The sequence below is a fragment of the Carcharodon carcharias genome, chromosome 4, assembly GCF_017639515.1.
Source record: "Carcharodon carcharias isolate sCarCar2 chromosome 4, sCarCar2.pri, whole genome shotgun sequence".
NCBI lineage: Eukaryota > Metazoa > Chordata > Chondrichthyes > Lamniformes > Lamnidae > Carcharodon > Carcharodon carcharias.
The window spans coordinates 68,823,198-68,843,406 of NC_054470.1; the positions used below are offsets into that span (position 1 = coordinate 68,823,198).

Sequence of the window (20,209 nt, forward strand, 5' to 3'; positions counted from 1 at the left end):
GAGTTTTTCCAGCATTTTCTGTTTTTGATTTAGAGGCAAGTAATGCATGGCAGCAGGGTCAAAAGCAGGAGACTCAGCACTCACAGTAGGGTTGAGAGAGAAATGATGTGTTGCAGGATCCTCACGTGGGTGTTCACTGCCGACCTCCCCATCACCGCAGGCAGGGTCCACGTCCTCACCAGTCAGTGTGATGATACATTCCTCAAAGTGAGTGAGGGGCCTAATATGGACCACTTCACCCCCGGTCTGGGACCTCTCCCTGCTGATGTGAGTCAGCTTCTCCTGCATGAAAACAGGTGGACAGAGTGTGAGCAGGACGCATGGAATGTTTGTGTGATGAGCGGAGTCGTGGATAAGGACACGAGTTCCAGAGGATATGAGGCTGATGGAGATGTGAGGGTGTGTGTGAGAGTTAGTGGTGTTGTCCCTGGAGGTGTGAGATCCCTGTGGACGTGTGATGGGTTTGTGAGTGTGTGAGTTGACAGTGATGAAAAGAGTGACTTACCCTCGTGGAACGGAGGAGATCATTCATCCTCTTGGGTGGCTGTCCTCTTTTGTAGGGCATTGGCACTGACCACAGCTACGGCTGGCACCACCTCCCAAGCCAGATTTCTGATGTTGCTGCTCATCCTGTGGCCAGAGTGGGGGCAGAGGACATCGCGGTGGGCCTCCACTGCATCCAAAAGGTGCTCGAGTGATGCGTTATTAAACCTGGGAGCTGCAGTCTTCTTGCCTTTCGAGGCCATATCTTCCATGCAGCAGTCATGGGCTGGAAGCACTGAGAGGTGTGCGCGCGGCTGCACTTTAAATATGGCATCTGGCATGATAAAGCGGCGAGGTGATGGCGTGACAGGCGACTGTGTTTCCCGGGAATGCATAATTAATGCTGCGGGATAGGGATGATACGGCGTGAGAAGCCGCCATTGCGGCCGGTGGGTAAAATGTCATTTTTCCTGCGCGCTACTGCACTGAATGAAAATCTGGGACAATTCCATGCATTGGGTGAAATTTAATACATTTAATCAGGTGGGAGGTGGCGGGTGTGGATCCCATCACCTTTCCGTCTCCGCCCCAATTAAGTCTGTGGCAGGAAGGCTCCTGGACGACCTTCCCGTCCCACAGCCAACATGTGCGGAGTGTCTGCGGGCTCACATCAGATTCCTCGTTCAAAAGCACTCACTGCCTGACTGAGGGATCTAGCATTGGGGAGAACCACCTCCATGCCCTTGCTGCCGATCACCTTCCCTGTGACCTCCACCCCGCCACACCCCTGCCGCCAACACTCACCTGTGGCCTTGGGACCAACGACGATCCTTTGGTGGGTGTCGTACTGGCAGCAGCTACTGCCTCCCTGGTGGCATTGCTGTTCAGTAGAGCTGTCAGCCTCCGATTGGCTGGCAGTTCTCAGCAGGTGGAGTTTCTGCCCCTGGGGTCCTTGATCCTGGGGAAGGTCCATCACTGTGCAGTTAAGTGCCTGAGCAGCACTTAATTTGGTGGGCTTTCCCTAAAAGAGGTCACACAGGGCTCCTGTCGGCTCTCCAGCTGGCAGGCAAGATCCCCGTCGCCCCCATTAAATACCGCCCATTAACTCTGTTTTGTTCCTCAGGTGCTGCCTCACCTGCTGAGTATTTCCACAATAAGGTCATTGCCTTGTACAGAATCTATCCTTTGCTATCCTTTCTTTCTATCTTTGCTGATAGATTAGGTTACTGCTAAAATAACATTGAATCATTTTTGAAACATTTCGTGTGTTCATGGGTCTCTCTGATCTCTCCATTAGTATATTGTCTGTTGACTTCTGCAAAATTAAAAGTGAAGGATGTATATTGGAAAATTCTACACTCCAACCATGTGATTTTCTGGTAATTAATTTTAATAGGTGTGATTTCCCGATATGCAATCTCGGTGTGGGCCTGGAGCAGCAGAGTGGAAAGTTCCAGGCCTATGCATACAAAAGGCTTGTGTTTAACATGTACCATATCGGTCACATCTCAGGCATCACACCTTCATCTGTTTTACTCATAAAATGGGAAGCAATTACAGCTGTGAATATTGGGAATCTACCAATGTACAAACAGAAAGCAGGAATGAAGACTGTGTTCCCCAAATTCAAACATTGTTCACCAACATTCCAGAGTCTGCAAAAGAAAACCAAAGAAATCCCTCCAAATAACTTTTCAAATTCCTTTGCAGCTGCCATCTTGGTTTCTCACTTGGCTGAAGTCTTGATACCAGAAATAAGATTTTGAACATAAAAATGGCAAAATTCACAATATAAGAATTAACCTTACCTTATGTCCTTTTGTTTTTGAAATGACTGTATCCTTGTTTCAGTTAGCGACCTGCTTCTATTGGTTGAACTAGATCTATCACTCTTTCTTTCACTTGAGGACCAATTAGCTGATAGGTCACAACTTAGAGAAAGGATCAAGGTGACTCTATGCAAGCAATCTTTGACCAGTGTTTCAAGGTCATTCTGTCAACAATCTGCCCTTCACAGCATCCACAATTACATGGAAGACCGCTTTACTTGAAAACCTAATGAACAACACACGTTCAAACAATGGGGGAACTGCACAGGTTAGCACATCAGGATTATTTTTATAATTGAAACCAAGACTAGCTATTCATAAAGTGTGCCATAACTTGCTGTTGGCTTGTTTCAACTACTCCCTGCTATTTCCGTGCTAGTAAAGATTACAATAAATTTATTATGTTTTTTATAAAAACATCAAAATAAAGTCAAATAAACACAGATAATGAAAATTGAGAGACAGAATGAGAGCAGCATGTGATGGAATATGTTTTGTAAATGCAGTGAATTAATCAGTTATGAAACATGCAGAGATGGAATCTTATAAGTATATTGAAATAATTGGTCATGAAAAATACAGTGAGAATCAATTATACTAAATACAGTAGAAGAATCAATCTTGATAACAGTGAAAGATTTAATTGTGATAAGAGTGAAAGAGTCAATGATAGTAAGCATGATAGTGAAAGAATTATCTTATTTTATTTGTTTTTGGGATTGGGAGTCACTGGCTAGACCAACATTTATTGCCCACCCCTAATTTCCGTTGAGAACAAGTGGCGTGCTAGGTCTTTTCAGAGTCAACCAAATTGCTGTGGGTCTGGAGTCACATGGAGGCCAGACCAGCAGGTTTCCTTCCCTAAAGGACATTAGTGAACCAGATGGGTTTTTACAACAATCAACAATGGCTTCAATCATTAGATTTTTAATTCCAGATTTTTTCAAATTGAATTCACATTTGACCATCTGCTGTGGTGGGATTTGAACCAGGGTCCCCAGAGCTTCACCTTGGGTATCTAAATTACTAGTCCCGTGACAATATCATTATGCCCCCACCTCAGTGGGAGAATCAATTGCGATAATACAGTGAGGGAGTCAACTGTGATACTTTCTACAGAGCTGCTTTGAAATTCATAATTAAAACTGCAGCATTCAATCCAATTTAGGCTGCAATGGGCCATTGTAAGTGCAGTTTCTATTTTAATATTAGTACCTTATATTCATCAACTTTATGACAGTGAGTCCAGTAGCTGGTCATGCTAATAAAGGAAGAGACAATGCTGCCTTATTTATTGCTGCACAGATGTTTCAGCGACTGCAATATAAATTAATTATCCTGCAATGAGATGATAACATCAAGCTTACTGTGCATTGTCCTCCAAGTGGAACCTAAGTTGCAGTCACAGGACTCAGACAACATCAGCTAACCAGCCTTCCTTTCAATGTGTTTCGTGTTGGTAGGAAGCTAGACTCAACCTGTTGAGCTTATGGTTTCCTTTTCCTACTCTGTTCCTACCTCAAAAGACAAACTTCTTTTACACATCTTCATAAATGGAGCCTGAATGAAGTCAGTTTCCGTATTTGTCTGTATGAACCCTTGCAGGCAGTGATGTAAACACCTGTTTAAATCATTGCACAGTCTGGAGGTTGAAGAGGCCTGAGTGTTTGTTTGCACATCGGGTGTGCAGAGTCAGGAGGATTCCAGCGTCCATGAACCTGATGTCCTTAAAGGTGACCCTGAATGTCAGATTTTTAGTCTGGGGTTAGGGGGGAACGGGGGCAACTGTAATAGGAGTCAGGGCGGGCAACCCCAGAACTAGCATGGGCAAAGTGGGCATTCAGAAAGGCCCACTTGTGAGTCAGAAGTCCCTTTTGGTGAAATTGAAGCCCATGGGATTAATGGAGCAGTGGTTGCATGGATGTCACTAACTTGTCAGGTGAGTAGGAACTCTGTAAATGTTGTCCAACTTTTAGCTGGCCCTGGAACAGATGGTCCATCTTAGCCTTTCCCTGGGAAAAAAATCAACACTGTTGCTGCCTAAGGACAGTGTACTGTACTGAAGCACTGAAAGCATGGAGTGGATCCATAAGACACAGCCATGAAGATGGCATTGCCTTGGTACCACTATCTGGAAAAGATATTCTGCAGTTATATAGTTAGCTGTGATGCCTCAATGGATGAATGATGAACAGTGTCATGGTCAAAAGCCCATCTATTTGCCCTCTTGCCACCCATCTATCAGGATGTACCCACAGAGTTGACCCTTGACCAGGTCCCTCACATCTGCACACACTCGTGACGTAACCGTGTGACTAAGAGGGAGTGAACCATTAGAACTGTCAGTAGTCCCAGAGCACAGTATGCTACCTTGGAGTCACAGTCGCAACATCCATGGCACCACGCATGTGTGTGGAGCCATTTCCTCCACCACATCTTAGCAATACTCATTGACGATATATAAAAAATGGTTAGTGTGTGAAAGCAGACAAAAGTGAATAAGAGCATTGTAAGCGGCATAGCCCATGGCCCCTTTCGCCTTACATTTACATTGATAGAATGTCACACGGAGAAGCTCTCCATTGTTGCAAAAATTCAGGCCAGAGAGTTCCTGTTCATCACCAACTGTTCCACAGCACCATCCGCCCACAATGCACGACGCCGCTACCCCCCCCAAACACCCATCCCCTTCCCCACTTCTGATGCTGTTGTACGTGATGGGGTGGGGGGTGGGCGAGATTCAAAATTTAAAAATCCTTTACAATTGCACTGAATCGACTGGAAGGACAATTCCTCCTGCACCATCAATATGAACAGCAAAAGCTCTTGATGTAGTTACATAGTTTTGGTATGAAAAGTATCAGACTATTACACTTATAGGTAAAAATGCAACAAAGTAAATTGCTGAAAATTTCGACAGGCTGTATAGGGCATATCAAGAACATCTCGGATATCAGCCATGAGCACCAAAACATTGTCTTATACTGATACTGTGCACTGCTGAAATTCAGTGATTTGGAACAAACATTTAGGGCTGGATTTTCTGGCCCTGCTGCCACCAGGATTGTCCGTCCTGCCAAAAGTCAATGGACCTTTGGCTGTGCCACCGAATCTCCCGTGGCAGACCCTGCCACAACGGGGTCAGAAAATCCCGGCCTTAGTTTTTTTCAATTTATCCTTGGGATGTGGACATTGCTAGCAAGGTCAGCATTTATTCCCATGTCTGGTTGCCCTTGAGAAGGTGGTATTGAGCTGCCTTCTTGAACAACTACAGATCATGGGAGAAGGGGATTCCAGGATTTTTAGGAATCTGATCCAGCAGCAATGAAGGAACCGCCATATATGCCCATGTAATGTCATAGTAGGAAGATGTGTTTGTAAATTATCATAATTTGTACCTTTTTATTAGTCAAAATCAGATTCATCAGTGGCCCAGAATTTTCCATGTGCCCATTTTCTATTTAACTAAGACCTCTGTTATAAACGGGAGGGGGTTTAATTTAAGCAGCGCTAATTTCTCCTCTCACTACCCATCCATAAACAGAAAGATGTCTTGATTTGTTTCCCTCTTTATAAGCAATGGCTAATTTCCCAACCCCTCACTTGTGATGCAATCCAATTTTCTATTAATAACCCCAAAGCAAACTCAAGATAGGATGAACTCAAAGGGTTAGTTTATTTGCACACACAAAATGCGAAAAGAAGGTTCTCAACATCACCCTCATACTCAGATAGTAAAGCGAGGGATAGAGAAAAGAAATATTTACAGTACAGACACCAAAGAGAAAATAAAGATTGGTTCATATGGTTTCCAGAGTCCAGAATCAAAGTTCAAAGAGGTATTCCTTCATGGAGGTTGGTAGTCTGAAAACCAATGTTGTTCGATTCACTTATCATGTGGTGCAAACTTCACAAGATTAAATAGGCACACAGAGGTGAATTAGTCTTGTAAGTGATGGGTCAGAATTTCTAGCAGATGCAGGGTAGATTGGGCCAGGTGTTCAACCTAGGCCAGGCTTCCTTCATTGTGGCCTGATAGTCAGATGTTAAACAGCAGACTGAGCTATGCAGTTCAACAAGGCAATATTACTTGTTCCACAAGCCAGAGGCTCATGTCACATGACTCCCACCTTTCCATCCTCTTTGACAAAGGATGTGCATCCATTGTCTGGATTCCAAAGAATCCTAACCATTAGGAATTGAAAGAAAGCTTACAGAGGCTTAGTCTTAGCAGGCGATCTATCTCTTCCAGCCAGCCTGGGTTATTAAATGCGGATGGCCTTTGTACAACTCTCTTTGAACTTGGGCTGTACAGTTCAAAGGGGGTCATCAGTGACTCTCACAGGTAACAAGGTATGAGTTTTCTTAAAACTGTCAAATGGCTTCTTTTGTTCAGGGGTCAGGATAGACATGGTTTCAACCATTTTAAAGGTCTTAGTTCATTTTTAAAATGTTAGAAATAGTGATGAGCATATCTATATATGTATATTTTATGAAAATAAACAGTATGAGGTCTCAGACCCTAACACCTCAATATCAGGGGAAGTCAAGAAGTATGTGCACCATTGCTGCCAGACGTCCATCGCTCACCAGGACATTCAAAAGACTTTTGATAATATACCGTACAACATACATTTTGGTGAAATTGAAGCCCATGGGATTAATGGAGCAGTGGTTGCATGGATATGAAATTGACTAAACTGGCTGCAGAGAGTAGTGCTGAATGCTTCTCTTTCAGGCTGGAGAAAGGTGTACAGTGGAGTGTTGGGATCACTGCTGTTTTAAATAAATACTAATGAGCAGGAATTGGATAGGCGGGGGTAATTTCAAAAAGTTTGCAGATGGCACAAAATTTGGAAATGTAGTAAACAGCGAGGGTGATAATGATAGGATTCAGGAGGGTGTGGGAAGATTGGTGAAATGGGCAGACACCATGGTAAATGAAAGTTAACACAGAGAAGTGTGAAGTAATTCATTCAAAAGAGGGTGCGGTAAAAAAGAGACCTTGGGGTGTATGTAGATAAATCTTTGAAAGCGGCTCACCAAATCAAGAAGGCTGTTAAACAGGACATGGGTTCCTTGGCTTTATAAATAGAGGCATAGAGTACAAAAAGGATAGGATACTATGTCAAACCTTTACAAAACGCTGGTTAAGCCCCAACTAGAGTGCTGTGTTTAATTCTGGGCACCACGCTATAGGTAGGATATCAAGGCATTGAAGTGAATGCAGAGATTTACTGGAATGGTACTAAGGATAAAAGATTTCAGTTATGTAGAGAGCATGGGGAAACTGGAATTGTCCTCTTTAGAGCACTCAAAGGTTAATGGGAGATTTGATAGAAGAGTACAAGATAATGAAGGGTTTTAATGGACTAAATAAGGAGAAAGGTAAATTGTTAGGATCTGGAATGCACTGTCTGAAAGTGTGGTGGAAGCAGATTCAATTCACTTTTAAAAGGAAATTGGATAAGTTGTTGAAGGGAAAACATTTGCAGGGGAGTGGGGCAAGTTGGATAACTCTAGAACTGGTACAGGCACAAAGGCCCCCTTCAATACTGAATCATTCTATAAGGGCAAAAATATGTGCCCTTTACTTACATCTAAAGCAGGCCTTGGGCCTCTGTATATGAAAATAAATGGTGCTATTTCAAAGAAGAACAGGGGAATTCTCCCTAGTGTCCTGATCAGTATTCACCCCTCAGCCGGCAATGCTAAAAATACAGAGCATTTCACCATTGTTACACTGCTCTTTTGGGACTTTGTGTGCAAATTGACTGCCATTTCCTACATTACATCAGTGACTACATTTCAGAAGTACTTCATTGGTTGTAAGGCACTTTGGAATAGCCTGAGATTGTGGACAAATGTACAAACGTAAATCTTTCTTTAAAATAGTTCATTATTTCAACTTCAGTCTTATAAAATGGGGTTGTTTTGAATAACCATTACAGACATGTGACTATCTACTGACCAACTGTTATTGCATGTAGTGTGTTACTGCTTTGTAACTACCTCTTGGCTATCAGTTATTACGCTGGGTAAAGTAACTGTTTTTTGTCTTGTGCATCAGCCAATAGTTTGACTTGCTGCTATTACCAGAAAGCTTCCATAGGATAGGCTTACATCATGTGCATACTCACATTGCATGTACCAGCCTGAGCCTAGTTTGGGTTGCAGTCAATTAAGTGAACCTGTTTACACTGCTTAGCTGCAGCTCGACTGGAAATCAGACTGCACAACTTAGCAGGAAGCTCTGGAACGAGCAAATCACACCTCTGAACAATTAGAAAGTGAAATGGTTAGAGTTTGGGAGTGGGGAAATTGCCGCAAAGATGTCAGACACCAGCGACTGCAGCCTGACTCTAAATTTACACAAGTTTAGCAAAGCAGAAATTGCTTGGAGAGGATGCAGAAGAGAATCACCAGAATTGTGGAGAAACTGGGATTGTTCTACTTAGAACAAAGAAGGCTATGCAGAGACTTAATAGAGGTGTTCAAAATTGAGAGAGTTGATAGAGTTAATTCAGCTAAACAACTTGCATTGCAGCAAGGTTTTTTTCCAAGTCAAATATTTATTAACAAGGCAGATTTCTTAGTACAAAACATAATTAATGCAGTTGTTATACACTGTGGTACTGGCAAAGTCCAATGGGCATTGTGTTTCATTTAAGTTAGCTTCCATCTTTCAAAGTAATCCATTTATTGTTGGTCCTAATCTCACACTGTCATAGTACTATGCTCCTGTGCTATTCCATTACTCCAGCTTCTTGGGATTGTTAACAGCAACATAATGGTACAGGACAAGGAGGAAAAAGAATACCCCCAGCATGTTGGCAAAGATTGCTAGCTGTACGTCTGTGATCATTCTCCCAGGGGTTTATAAATTAGATCCCACTCCAAATCCTGACTCAAGGCCACATCTCTCGAACAGCGGCACTATAGGTTGATCTTGGGGTTACAAACCCAGTACCATAACCACTTGGCTATTTAGGCCAAGCGTTAGGAAGTTGTAACTCTTTCGAGTACAAACCCGTTTACATCTGTTTCAGATGAAGTTACATTGTTTCATAGGTTGCCGTTGTGAGATTTGAACTCTTGATCTTGGGGTTACAAGCCCAGTACCATAACCACTTGGCTATTTAGGCCAAGCCGGCACTATAGGTTAGTGAACAGCACACCAATTTAAGATAATTGGATAAAGAACCAGAGGGGAAATGAGGACATTTTTTTTTGTGTAGCAAAGTTGTTATGACTACCTGAAAGAGAAGTGAAGGTATATTGAAGGAAGCTGGATAGCAAATGAGTTAGATACCATCTTCCATCTCTAAGACCTGGGTTCAAATTTAGCTTTGAATTATGTGAGTGTAGCTTTACTCTGTATCTAATCTGGAATGTATGTGCACTGGGAGTGTAGAGGGACTTTTATTCTGTATCTGTTCCAGGTGCATTTACTGGAACAATGTCGGAGCTTTACTCTGCATCTAACAGGTTCTGTACCTGGCATTGGACAGTTTGATGGAAGATTGTGGAGAGATTTTCCTCTATATCTATCCTGTGCTGTACCTAGCTTGGGATCATTTAATGGGTCATTGTAAAGGGAGATAGATTCTGTATTTAATCTTTACTGTACTTGGCCTGGTAGTGTTTGATGGAACTCTGTAGACGGAGCATTACTCTATATCTAATAGTACTGGACCTAAAATAAAAACAAAAGTGCTGGAAATACTCAGCAGATCTGAGTCAAATATGATGACTCTTCAGAATATATGCTATATCTAGTCCAGGAGTGTTTGATGAGACATTGTGAGGAAGATTTACTCTTTATCTAACCTAGGCTATACCTGTTCTGAAGATGTCATATTCGACTCAAAACATTAACTCCGTTTCTCTCTCCACAGGTGCTGTTAGACCTGACTATTTCCAGCATTTCTGTTCTTATTTCAGATTTCCAGCATCCTCAATATTTTGCTTTTATTTTATTAAACATGTCCTAGGAGTATTTGTTGGGACAGTGCAGTGGTAACTATACTCTGTATTGAATTTGTGCCCTGCTTGCCCTAGGAGTATCTGATGGGGCAGTGCAGAAGGACTTTTGCTCTGTATATAACACATGTCCCCTGCCCTAAGGGTATTTGTTAGGATAATGCAGAGCGAACTTTACTTAGGGCAGAATTTAGCCTGATGGGTGGGCGGGCCCTACTGGCTTGATGGCGGGTGGGCAGCCAAACTCCGCTGCCAAAACGGGCCCTGCCGCCATTTTGAGTGAGCGGGCCACCTGACGGGAAGCGCTATGCACATCCTGTGCGGGCAGGGGAGGGATTCCCCAACTGTCAAAGTGCACTCTTTCGCGCATGCGTGTGAAAGAGCTCACGGCTCCCTGAGACCAAGTGCTGTCTCAGGGAGATTAGTGACAGTTTAAAAAACCTCAAAAATGGAAAAATAAAAAAATTATTAACATGTCCCCCTCATGTGACAATGTCACGTGAGATGGGACATGTTAATAAATATGACATAAAGTTTACTAAAGATTTTTAAAATGGACATGAAACTTCATCCTGCCAGTGGATGAGGTTTCATGTATTATCAGAAGCCTGCTGGGGCTCCTGGCCTGACCGCCAGCCTTAAGGTTGGACGGGCAGGGCCTTTAATTGTTTTAATTTTCTTGTCAATGGCCTCAATTGGCCATTGACAGGTCGGCAGGCAGACAGCTGATCTCGCTGTCCCCCCGCCTTCCTGAATATTTAAATGGGGCGGGACGATGTCGGGGGTTCCTCCCAACGTCATTCTGCATCATTTTCACGTTGGCGAGCGGGCCCCGCCCCCAACTCAACAACGGAAAAATTCTGGCCTTGGTATCTAACCTTCACTGTACCTGTACATGTTTGACTGAACAATGTAGAGGGAGCTTTGCTCTGTTTCTAATCTATGCTATATCTGTGTTGGGAATGTAGAGGGACACTGTATCTAATCTGCATTGTATCTGCCCTTCAAATATCTGCTGTAACAGTGTAGAAGGAGCTTTATTCTGTAAATAACAGGTAGTGTAGCTGGCTTTGGAGTGTTTGATGGGGCAGTGTGGAGGAACCTACTCTACCTAATCTACACTATACCTGCCCTAGCAATGTTTGATGAGACAGTCTAGAAGCAGCTTTACTCTGTTTCTAAACCTATGTTGAACCTGCCATGGAGTGTTTGACAGGATAGTTTGGGGAAGCTTTACCCTGTCTTTAACATATGCTATACCTGTGCCGGGAATGTTTGATGGGACAGGGTAGATGAAGCCATATCTAAACAATGCTGCGCCTATCTGTGTTGGATTGAACAACATAGTGCTGTTTTGCTCTGTGTCTAACATGTACTATATCTGTGTGTTTCATTGGACAATGTAAGGACAGTGTAAAAGGAGCTTTATTTTATATCTAAATTTGACTGTACCTGACCTGGGAGTGTTTGATGGAACAGTATAGAAGGAGCTTTATTCTGTTGGTAATCTATGATGTATATGCCTAGGAGTAGGGACAGTGCCATGGGAGCTTTACTCTGTATAAAACCCACACTGTACTCGTGTGGACCCTGTTGAATAGGTCAATCTCGGGCAAAGCTTTACTCTGTAGCTAATGTGTGCTGCATCTGATCTGAAAGTGTTTGATGGGTCAGTGTAGGGAGAAGACTGTGTAATGCTTATCTGCCTTGGGAATGTTTGTTGAGACAGTGTTGGAGAAAGTTTTATGCTACATCATGCTTGATCTACCCTAGGAGTGTTTGATAGGACAGTGGAGAAGTTGTTTCACTCCACCGTATGTCAAATGCATCATCTACCTGATCTGGGAGTGTTTGATGGTTAAGGGAATAAATATTGGCCAGGACATTGATGAGAACTTCCCTGCTTTTCTTCAAAATATCATCATGGAATATTTTAGCTCTACCTGAGGAGGCAGTCAGGGCCTCAGTTTAACATTTCAACCAAAGTCCAACACCTCTGAGAGTGCAACACTCTTGCAATAAGATGCTTGGATATAATACTATGGAGCTATCTACATTTTCATAGCTTTAGGATTAATAAATGTTGAACATTATTCAGTTGAAGGTTGAAACTTCAGCTGCCGCAAATTATGATGCCAGCTCTGAGTACAGATGTGGTATTGGAACAAAATCTGGACAAATCATTCATGTAACAGGAAGTCACAGTTAAAATAACTTTATTTTTACTCAACTGGAAACTCTATGGAACAATGGAAATCTGAAGTGCTTGGCTTTGGACTCTTCAGCAAAACTGGTGCTACTTAGAACATGAGTCTTTACCAGTCAGACCGCTGGGAGTTTCCAATATTTTCTATCTGTATTTCTGCTATAATTCAGTTTACAGGAATTAGTATATTGGGTACAGATCAAAGATAATTCAAGCTTTCGATTTCTGTTCACTTGACAGAATTAGTAACTTATGAGATTTTGCTGTAATTTTCTTAAATAACAGCCACAGTTTCCCAGACATGGACCGTCAATTCTTTAAAGACTTATTCGAAGCTCTCTGGTTGATTAATATTTGTGAAACTGGTAAATAAAACGCCGGGGCAGCATTTTCCGGTCCCGCTCTTAAAATGACGTAGGGTGACATGGGGCGTGTATCCCGACGTCACCCGCGTCATTTAGATTTTCAGTTCGGCGGGCACGCAGCTGAGTCGGCTGCGCACCCGCCGAACTGTCAACGGCCTATTATGGCCATTAAAAAATGAATCTGTGAACTTAATGCGCCTGCCCATCCAACCTTAAGGTTGGCAGGCAGGTGAAGAGACCAGGCAGCCTTCGGAAAATGCATGAAGTCTCATCCACCGGCAGGATGGAGTTTCTGTAAGATTTAAAATTTCACAAAAATTTTTAAGTAAAAGTAATGGCAGTTTCACATGAGGGGACACATCCTTAAATTTTCATCTGTGCACTCTTTTGTGCGCATGTGTAAAGAGCGCACTCCCGGCACAGGGAATCCCCTCTGCCCACACAGGGAGCGCACAGCGCTTCTGGGAGGACGTCACGCTGGGTGGGCCTTAATTGGCCCGCCCATGTAAAATGGCGGTGCGCCCCCGACTGGAGGCGCCGATCGGGAACGCACCCACTCATGCACAACTCCCCCCCCAAAGGGAGGAAAATGCTGCCCCAGGTTTTTAAAAAGGTTTATATTTTCAACTATTTTCTTCACAATGCTATGTGTTTTAAAGAAGGTTGAATCATGAGTTGGGAATATATTAAAAAGACTTTTTTTGCAACTTTTCACATTTTTCAAACTTTTCAATCCTTAATTTGAGATCAAATTAGGGAGTATTTATGATGTAAGAGATAATCAAGGACACCCAGCACACATCAATTAAATGTAAATTGTGTTTGACAAACTGAATAGAGGTTCATTTTGTTATTCAAGCAGTCAATTGAATAAATTAAGGGAATGCAGTTTATATACCGTATACCAAATTTCAGGAGATATGTAAGAAGATGTCTTAGGAAGCTTGCTACTAAAATTCAAGCATAGGGTATAAGAGGAGATGTAGAAGTTTGCACAAGAAGTTAGTTAAAGGACAGGCTACAAATATTTAGGGTTAAAGCATGTTAGTGCGATTGGACATGGGTTGGAAGAGATGCACCTCAAGGATCAATGCTTGGTCTACTTTTGTTCTCAAAAAGTATGGTTGATTTGGACTTGCATATCCCAAAAATTTGCTAATAGCACAAAAGTAGGGTGTGGCCAACAAAATAGAGGACTATTTTAGAAACAGACAAATTAGCAAAAGCTTTATCAAGGCCATTTGACATCATTGCTTTGACATTGCCACGAGTTACAATTGGAGAAACCTACCCTACTGGGTTCCCTTCCCTGGTGAATATCAAGGTCAATGTGTTTTGGTGACCAGAATTGGTCAAGGTGCAGTTTGACCAGAGTAAAGTGTGATACTGACCTCCTCTGACACACATTCAACTGTTTTGACTGATTTAGTTCAACATTGTATTGGATTTGCATGGACACATTGAACACTGAGTCCAAGACCCGGATTTTCACCAAGTTGGGCTTTAGAAATGGTGGGCAGGACCCGATTTCAGGATTCTCGTCCCCATTCCCACCGGAATTTTGCTAAGCTAGGCTTTAAAAATGGTGGGCAGGACCCGATCTTGGGATTCCTTTTCCCATTCCTATTTCCAACAATCTTTGCCTGTAAAGGGCACAGGCAGCCCACCTACACAGACCACTCCTATCCTTGCCAGCTCCACTCCTACAATTTTTGTGGAGTCGGGCCCCTATTGTAGGTATATAGTTCACAGTAGCTCAGACGAGACGTGAACCACGGGGGATAAGTGGCAAACCAAAAAAAAGTCACCTATTCCTGGAACTCTTTAATTGACTGGCTTTGAAATAGGGGGAAAAATCTGTTCTTTCGGTTTCAATAGTTAGATTCTGTACCATAAGTTAGATTTGTCCTTATTGCAGTGATTGATCTACTGCATAGAGCTCTGTCCTACAAAGGTAAGTTGACCATTATATTGATCGACATTGTGTAAGTGTTGAGAAGCATTAAAGTGCATTTTCCATTGGGAAAATACTCTAATGCATTCAAAACTGAAGAAAACAGTGCTTGCAAACTGTAAGCATCATGATCTGATGTGATTTAAATGTCGAGAGTGCTTTAAATTTGGAAAAAAAAATGGTCTGCAGTTTTCACTTAGAGAAAAAAAAGACACCTGCTCCTCGATGGCATTGATTGACAGGCCATCTGGGGTGGCTTAGAGAAAAAATAGCCTTTTTATCTGCAGTTTCAATAGGCTTTATTGTTTTCATTTTCAGAGGTTTGTTTTGACAGTTGAAGCCATTATGAATTTTTGCTGAGTTTCAAAATCTGATGAACCACTCATCTCAATTTAGAATTATGTAGACAGTTTGAGTGACATTTATAAGAGGCTATTGAAGGATTATCTGTGTTTGATGTGGTTGCTGAATAGATATTTGTTTGTTGATACAGCAGATTGACCACTTGAAGGATTTTTTTTTAAATGGCTCTGAAGTTTTTTTCAGTATGACATGTGTTTGAGTAAGAGTTCAATGAGATTGTTAAAAGTTTAATTTGTTTCATGAGGGATAAACCAAATAATTATAGGCCGGTCAGTCTGACTTTGGTGGTGGGCAAATTATTAGAATTAATTCTGAGAGACAGGATAAACTGTCACTTAGAAACGAATGGATTAATCAGGTTTAATTAATTAATTTAATTAATCAGTCAGCATAGTATTGTTAGGGGAAGGTTGTGTCTTACTAATTTAATCAATTTTTTTGAGGAATTAACAAGGAGGATTGATGAAGGTAGTGCAGTGGATGTTGTCTACATGGATTTTAGTAAGGCATCTGACAAGGTCCGACATAGCAGACTGGTCAGAAAAGTAAAAGCCCACAGGATACAAGGGAATGTGATGAGTTGGATTCAAAATTGGCTCAGTGACAGGAAACAAAGGGTGATGGTTGATGGATGTTTTTGCGAATGGGAAATGGTTTCCAGTGGTATTCCACAGGGGTCAGCATTGGGTCCCTTGCTGTTTGTTGTATATATTAATGATTTGGACTTAAATGTGGGTGGTATGATTGGGAAATTTGCAGGTGACACAAAAATTGGCCATGTAGTGAAAAGGATAGCTGTTGTCTCCAGGAAGATATCAATGGTTTGGTTGAGTGGGCAGGAAAATAGCAGATGGAATTCAATCCAGAGAAGTGTGAGGTAATGCATTTGGGGAGGGCAAACAAAGCAAGAGAATACTCAATAAACGGGAGGATATTGGTAGAGGAAGTGAGAGACCTTGGTGTGCATGTCCACAGGTCCCTGAAGTTGGCAGGACAGGTGGATAGGGTGGTAAAGAAAGCATATGGAATGCTTTCCTTTATTGGATGATGTATCAAATACAAAAGCAGGGGTGTAATGCTGGAACTGTATAAAATATCAGTTAGGTCACAGCTGGAATTTTGTGTACAGTTCTGATTGCCATATTACAGGAAGGACATAATTGCTCCGGAGAGAGTACGGAGGAGATTTACAAGGGTTGCCAGGGTTTTAAACGTGCAGCTATGAGGAAAGATTGGATAGGCTGGGATTGTTTTCCTTGGAACTTTGGAGGCTGAGAGATGACCTGATTGAGGTGTACAAGATTATGAGGGGTCTAGATAGAGTAGACAGGGACGTCCTGTTTCTCCTAGTGGAGAGGTCAATTACCAGGGGGCCCAGATTAAGGTGATTGGTAGAAGGGTTAGAGAGGACAAGAGGAAAAACTTCTTCACCCAGAGGGTGCTGGGTGTTTGGAATTCGCTGCCTGGTTTGGTGGTTCAAGCAGAAACCCTCAGCTCATTAAAAAGACACCTGGATCTGCACCTAAAGCGCTGCAATCTGAAAACTACAAACCAGGTGCTAGAAGGTGGGATTAGAATGGGCAGCTACTATTTTATTTTTTATTTTTCGGCCGGCACAGAAATAATGGGCTGAATAGCCACTTTCTGTGCCGTAACATTTCTATAGTTCTATCGAGGTTCACCACCACCTTCTGAAGGGCAGGTATGGATGGGCAATAAATGCTGGTCTAACCAGCAGCACCAACATCCTGTGAACTAATAAATAAAAGGGCCAAAGGTGGAAAAATGGTGTTGAGGCGCGGATCAACCATGTTTTAACTGAATGGTGGAACGGGTTCGAATAGCCAACTCCTGTTTCTAATGTTCTTAACTTATTATGATTCTAGATGAAGCTAGATGCAGCTAACCTCTCCCAATGCTTCTGCAGTGCTGGGTGCCAGTAAATGCCTGAGGGGAGTTTAGCTTTGTTCCTCCATATAAATCTCTGTTTAGTTCCTGCATTATTGCATGGCTCAGTTTGGCAGGATGGCAGGCTTTCAGCCTGACCAATCCAAGGGCAAAGCGCAGCTGAAATTAAAATGGTGTTTCTTTGAACGAAGCCAAATGTCCTCATTATTCCCATTGAAATGTGGTGAATGAGGAAGATCGGACTTCAATAAGCCATTCTTTATTGGCTTGGCTGAAGTAAAGTGGAACTTGGCACGGTTGAAAAAGATGCTAATGACTAAATTGCAGCTCATTAGGAATGTCGTTCAGAATATTTAGCAGTATTTAAAATGATCAGTATCTCGTAGGCTAAATTCCACTGCAATGCTGAGCGAGGTAAAGCAACTAGCCTCAAAATTGCACAGGTCACAGACTCTGGAGGTAACACCAGGATGGTGGTTGCTGTTACCCACTGAGGTTGCAGAATTAGTGGTGGGGGCACCATGTTCTTGCTGGCAAACTTCAGCCGTTTGTCTTAGTTTCTGCTTGTCCATGTTGGCTGGAGACTCCAGCATTTGCCCATCTGTGGTGGTGATTGGGGAAAAAATGCAAAGCGACTCCCCTGACCTCAGACATCACTCCCTCAGCCTCCTAACCAAATGGGTTCTATGTACAAAAATCCTGTATCCACTTCTCTGAGGCCTGCATGCATCTTTATAGAGGCCAATACCCACCCACTCATCCAGTGCACCATGTCCCACTGGACCATAAAGAGTGGAAACTCCTGGCTTTGGCAGTCTCTGTCTTGGATGTTATTTCCCTTCTGCGAAGTAGCTAGAAGCTCCCTCCCTTAAAAGCAATCAGGGAACTCCTGGACATGGAGGAGCCATGATGAAACCATAAGGATTTTCGCTGGTCTCCTACTAGAGTTACGATGGGAGACCAGTAGAATCCTGAAGGGGGTTTTGAGTGCCCTGTGTTTTTTTAATTGGTCCTGGGATGTGGGTGACACCGGCAAGGTTTATTGGCCGTCAGATTTGCTTTTGAAAGTCAGTGGCTTGCAAGGGCTCTTTAGTGTCAATACCACAGACAAGATCCACAGGTTCCCTTCCCTGACAAACACCAGTGAACTGGTTAGGACTTTTGGTTGAATTGGCAGATTTTATGGTCACATTTTCTGCCAACTGACAAATTGCCAGATTTATTGAGTTCAATTTCCTAGCTCAATCAGATTTGAATTCACACTTTGAGTCGCTAACCTAGTACTGCCACCATTAAACAGCTAAACCTAATTGTACATGCGCAAGGACAGATATATGCACAGGCACACACATAGACATGCATCGAAACATGCACATGGACACATGCACACACCATTGCAATAAAAACTTTCAAAAGAATCAGTAAGGCTTTACCATAGGATAGTTATCACTGATCTGTAAGTATGGACTTGTGGTGCAGTGGGTAGCGTTCTGACATACGAGCCAGAGCTCCAGGTTCGAATCTCATCCCAGGACTTCATGGCCACAGAAGGTGCGTTTGTGGCGTGGCTATGCAGATTGATTGTCAACCTGTAAATCCTTTCAACATGCCTATGGCAAGCAGTAAAAGTGGGAAAGTTTCCTGGTCAGCTAGTGCAGTGCAACAGCCTCCCCCAGGCTAAAAGACTCCATGCACAAGCTCTTACCACAGCTCCACAGCAAGCATCCTCCTCACTTTGAAGGACTGCTAGAGAGAGAAGTATGGCATTGTCTATATTTTGAGATGGTAATTCAATTCAAGTAGAAGCTCTGGAAAGACTTTTAGAGAAGCTGCAAGTGAGCAAGTGAAAATGACCCACTCATCCTCTGACAGTGTCTGGCCCCCATGGATCTATTCAATGATCTTCAATATTGCCAATATTACCTTATTCTACTATCAAGAGAAACCTTCCTTGACTATTAGTTGGGAGGTAAGACTCAAAACCAAGAAAAAAAGCAGGGGGACTGCAGGAACTCGCCCAGTCTCCTTAGGCAGCACCTTCCAAACCCACAACTGCTACCATCTGGTCAGCAAGATACATGGGAACACCACCACCTGGAAATTCCCCTCCAAGCCACTCACCATCCTGACTTGGTAATATATCGCCGTTCCTTCACTGTCACTGGGTCACAATCCTGGGACTCCCTCCCTAACAGCACTGTGGGTATACCTACACCACAGGGACTGCAGTGGTTCAAGAAGATAGCTCACCATCACCTTCTCAAGGGAAATTAGGGATGGGTAATAAATGCTGGACTAGCCAGCGACACCCACATCCCATGAATGAATGAATTAAAAAAAAACCCAATGGCACTTTAAAACCTGCTCCTGATTAAAGGTCAAGAACTAGTAAGGGGCAGGCATTGACAGGGGGAGCTGTGGTAGGATGTGAAAATCACCAAGTTTGCTGCAGGACATTGGTTTATCTAAAAAGTTACTTTTCACAAAGCTAGCTGGTATTGCACCACACTGCAGGGGAATAAGGATTCACAGGACTCACAACAGGTCCTTTAGAGCAGCAAATGAGATGTATGCAAGTGAGTATCAGAGTTGGACAGTGAGAAGTGGTGGAACCTGCTCAGCTTGTACAGATTTTAATCACACTTGAAATGACACAGGAGAATACTATCTGACTCATTCAATTCAGATCCACCCACTCCAATAATTCAGATCCACCCACCCCAATAATTCAGATCCATCCACCCCAATAATTCAGCCACACACCATTGATATTCCTCAGCCACCAACCCCATTACTCCTGATTCCACCGCACCAATGTTTTAGATCCCCTCCCACCACCCCCATACTTTTATTTGAGCCAATTGTGATTTTTTTTTGCCCTGAAGTGTGACAACTATTTTTAAGGTGTGATGTTCTCTGGACACTCAGCAAGAGTCAACAGGCCATGAACATACGCAACTCCCAAAAGCTTCTGTCGACCTGTGAACAGCAGAAAATCATGAACTGCTCGGACTTTTCCACCCAATGAAATTGTGACTTGCACAGGTTTCCCCATTACACAAGACTCCCCTCTTCTAGCACATGTACATAATACTGGCCCTCCACAACAAGCTTTGAT

General features: G+C 42.8%; 2 protein-coding genes across 3 annotated transcripts in view; one reads left to right on the forward strand and one right to left on the reverse strand.

Annotated features, from left to right (window-relative positions):
* Positions 1-20,209, forward strand: part of tet2 (tet methylcytosine dioxygenase 2) — a 168,191-nt gene that overhangs the window by 74,928 nt on the left and 73,054 nt on the right. The window lies entirely within an intron of this gene.
* LOC121277157 (dolichyl-diphosphooligosaccharide--protein glycosyltransferase subunit 4-like) lies at positions 9,067-9,177 on the reverse strand. The gene has a single exon (XM_041186251.1). The coding sequence runs from the start codon at positions 9,175-9,177 to the stop codon at positions 9,067-9,069; it is 111 nt and encodes a 36-aa protein (XP_041042185.1).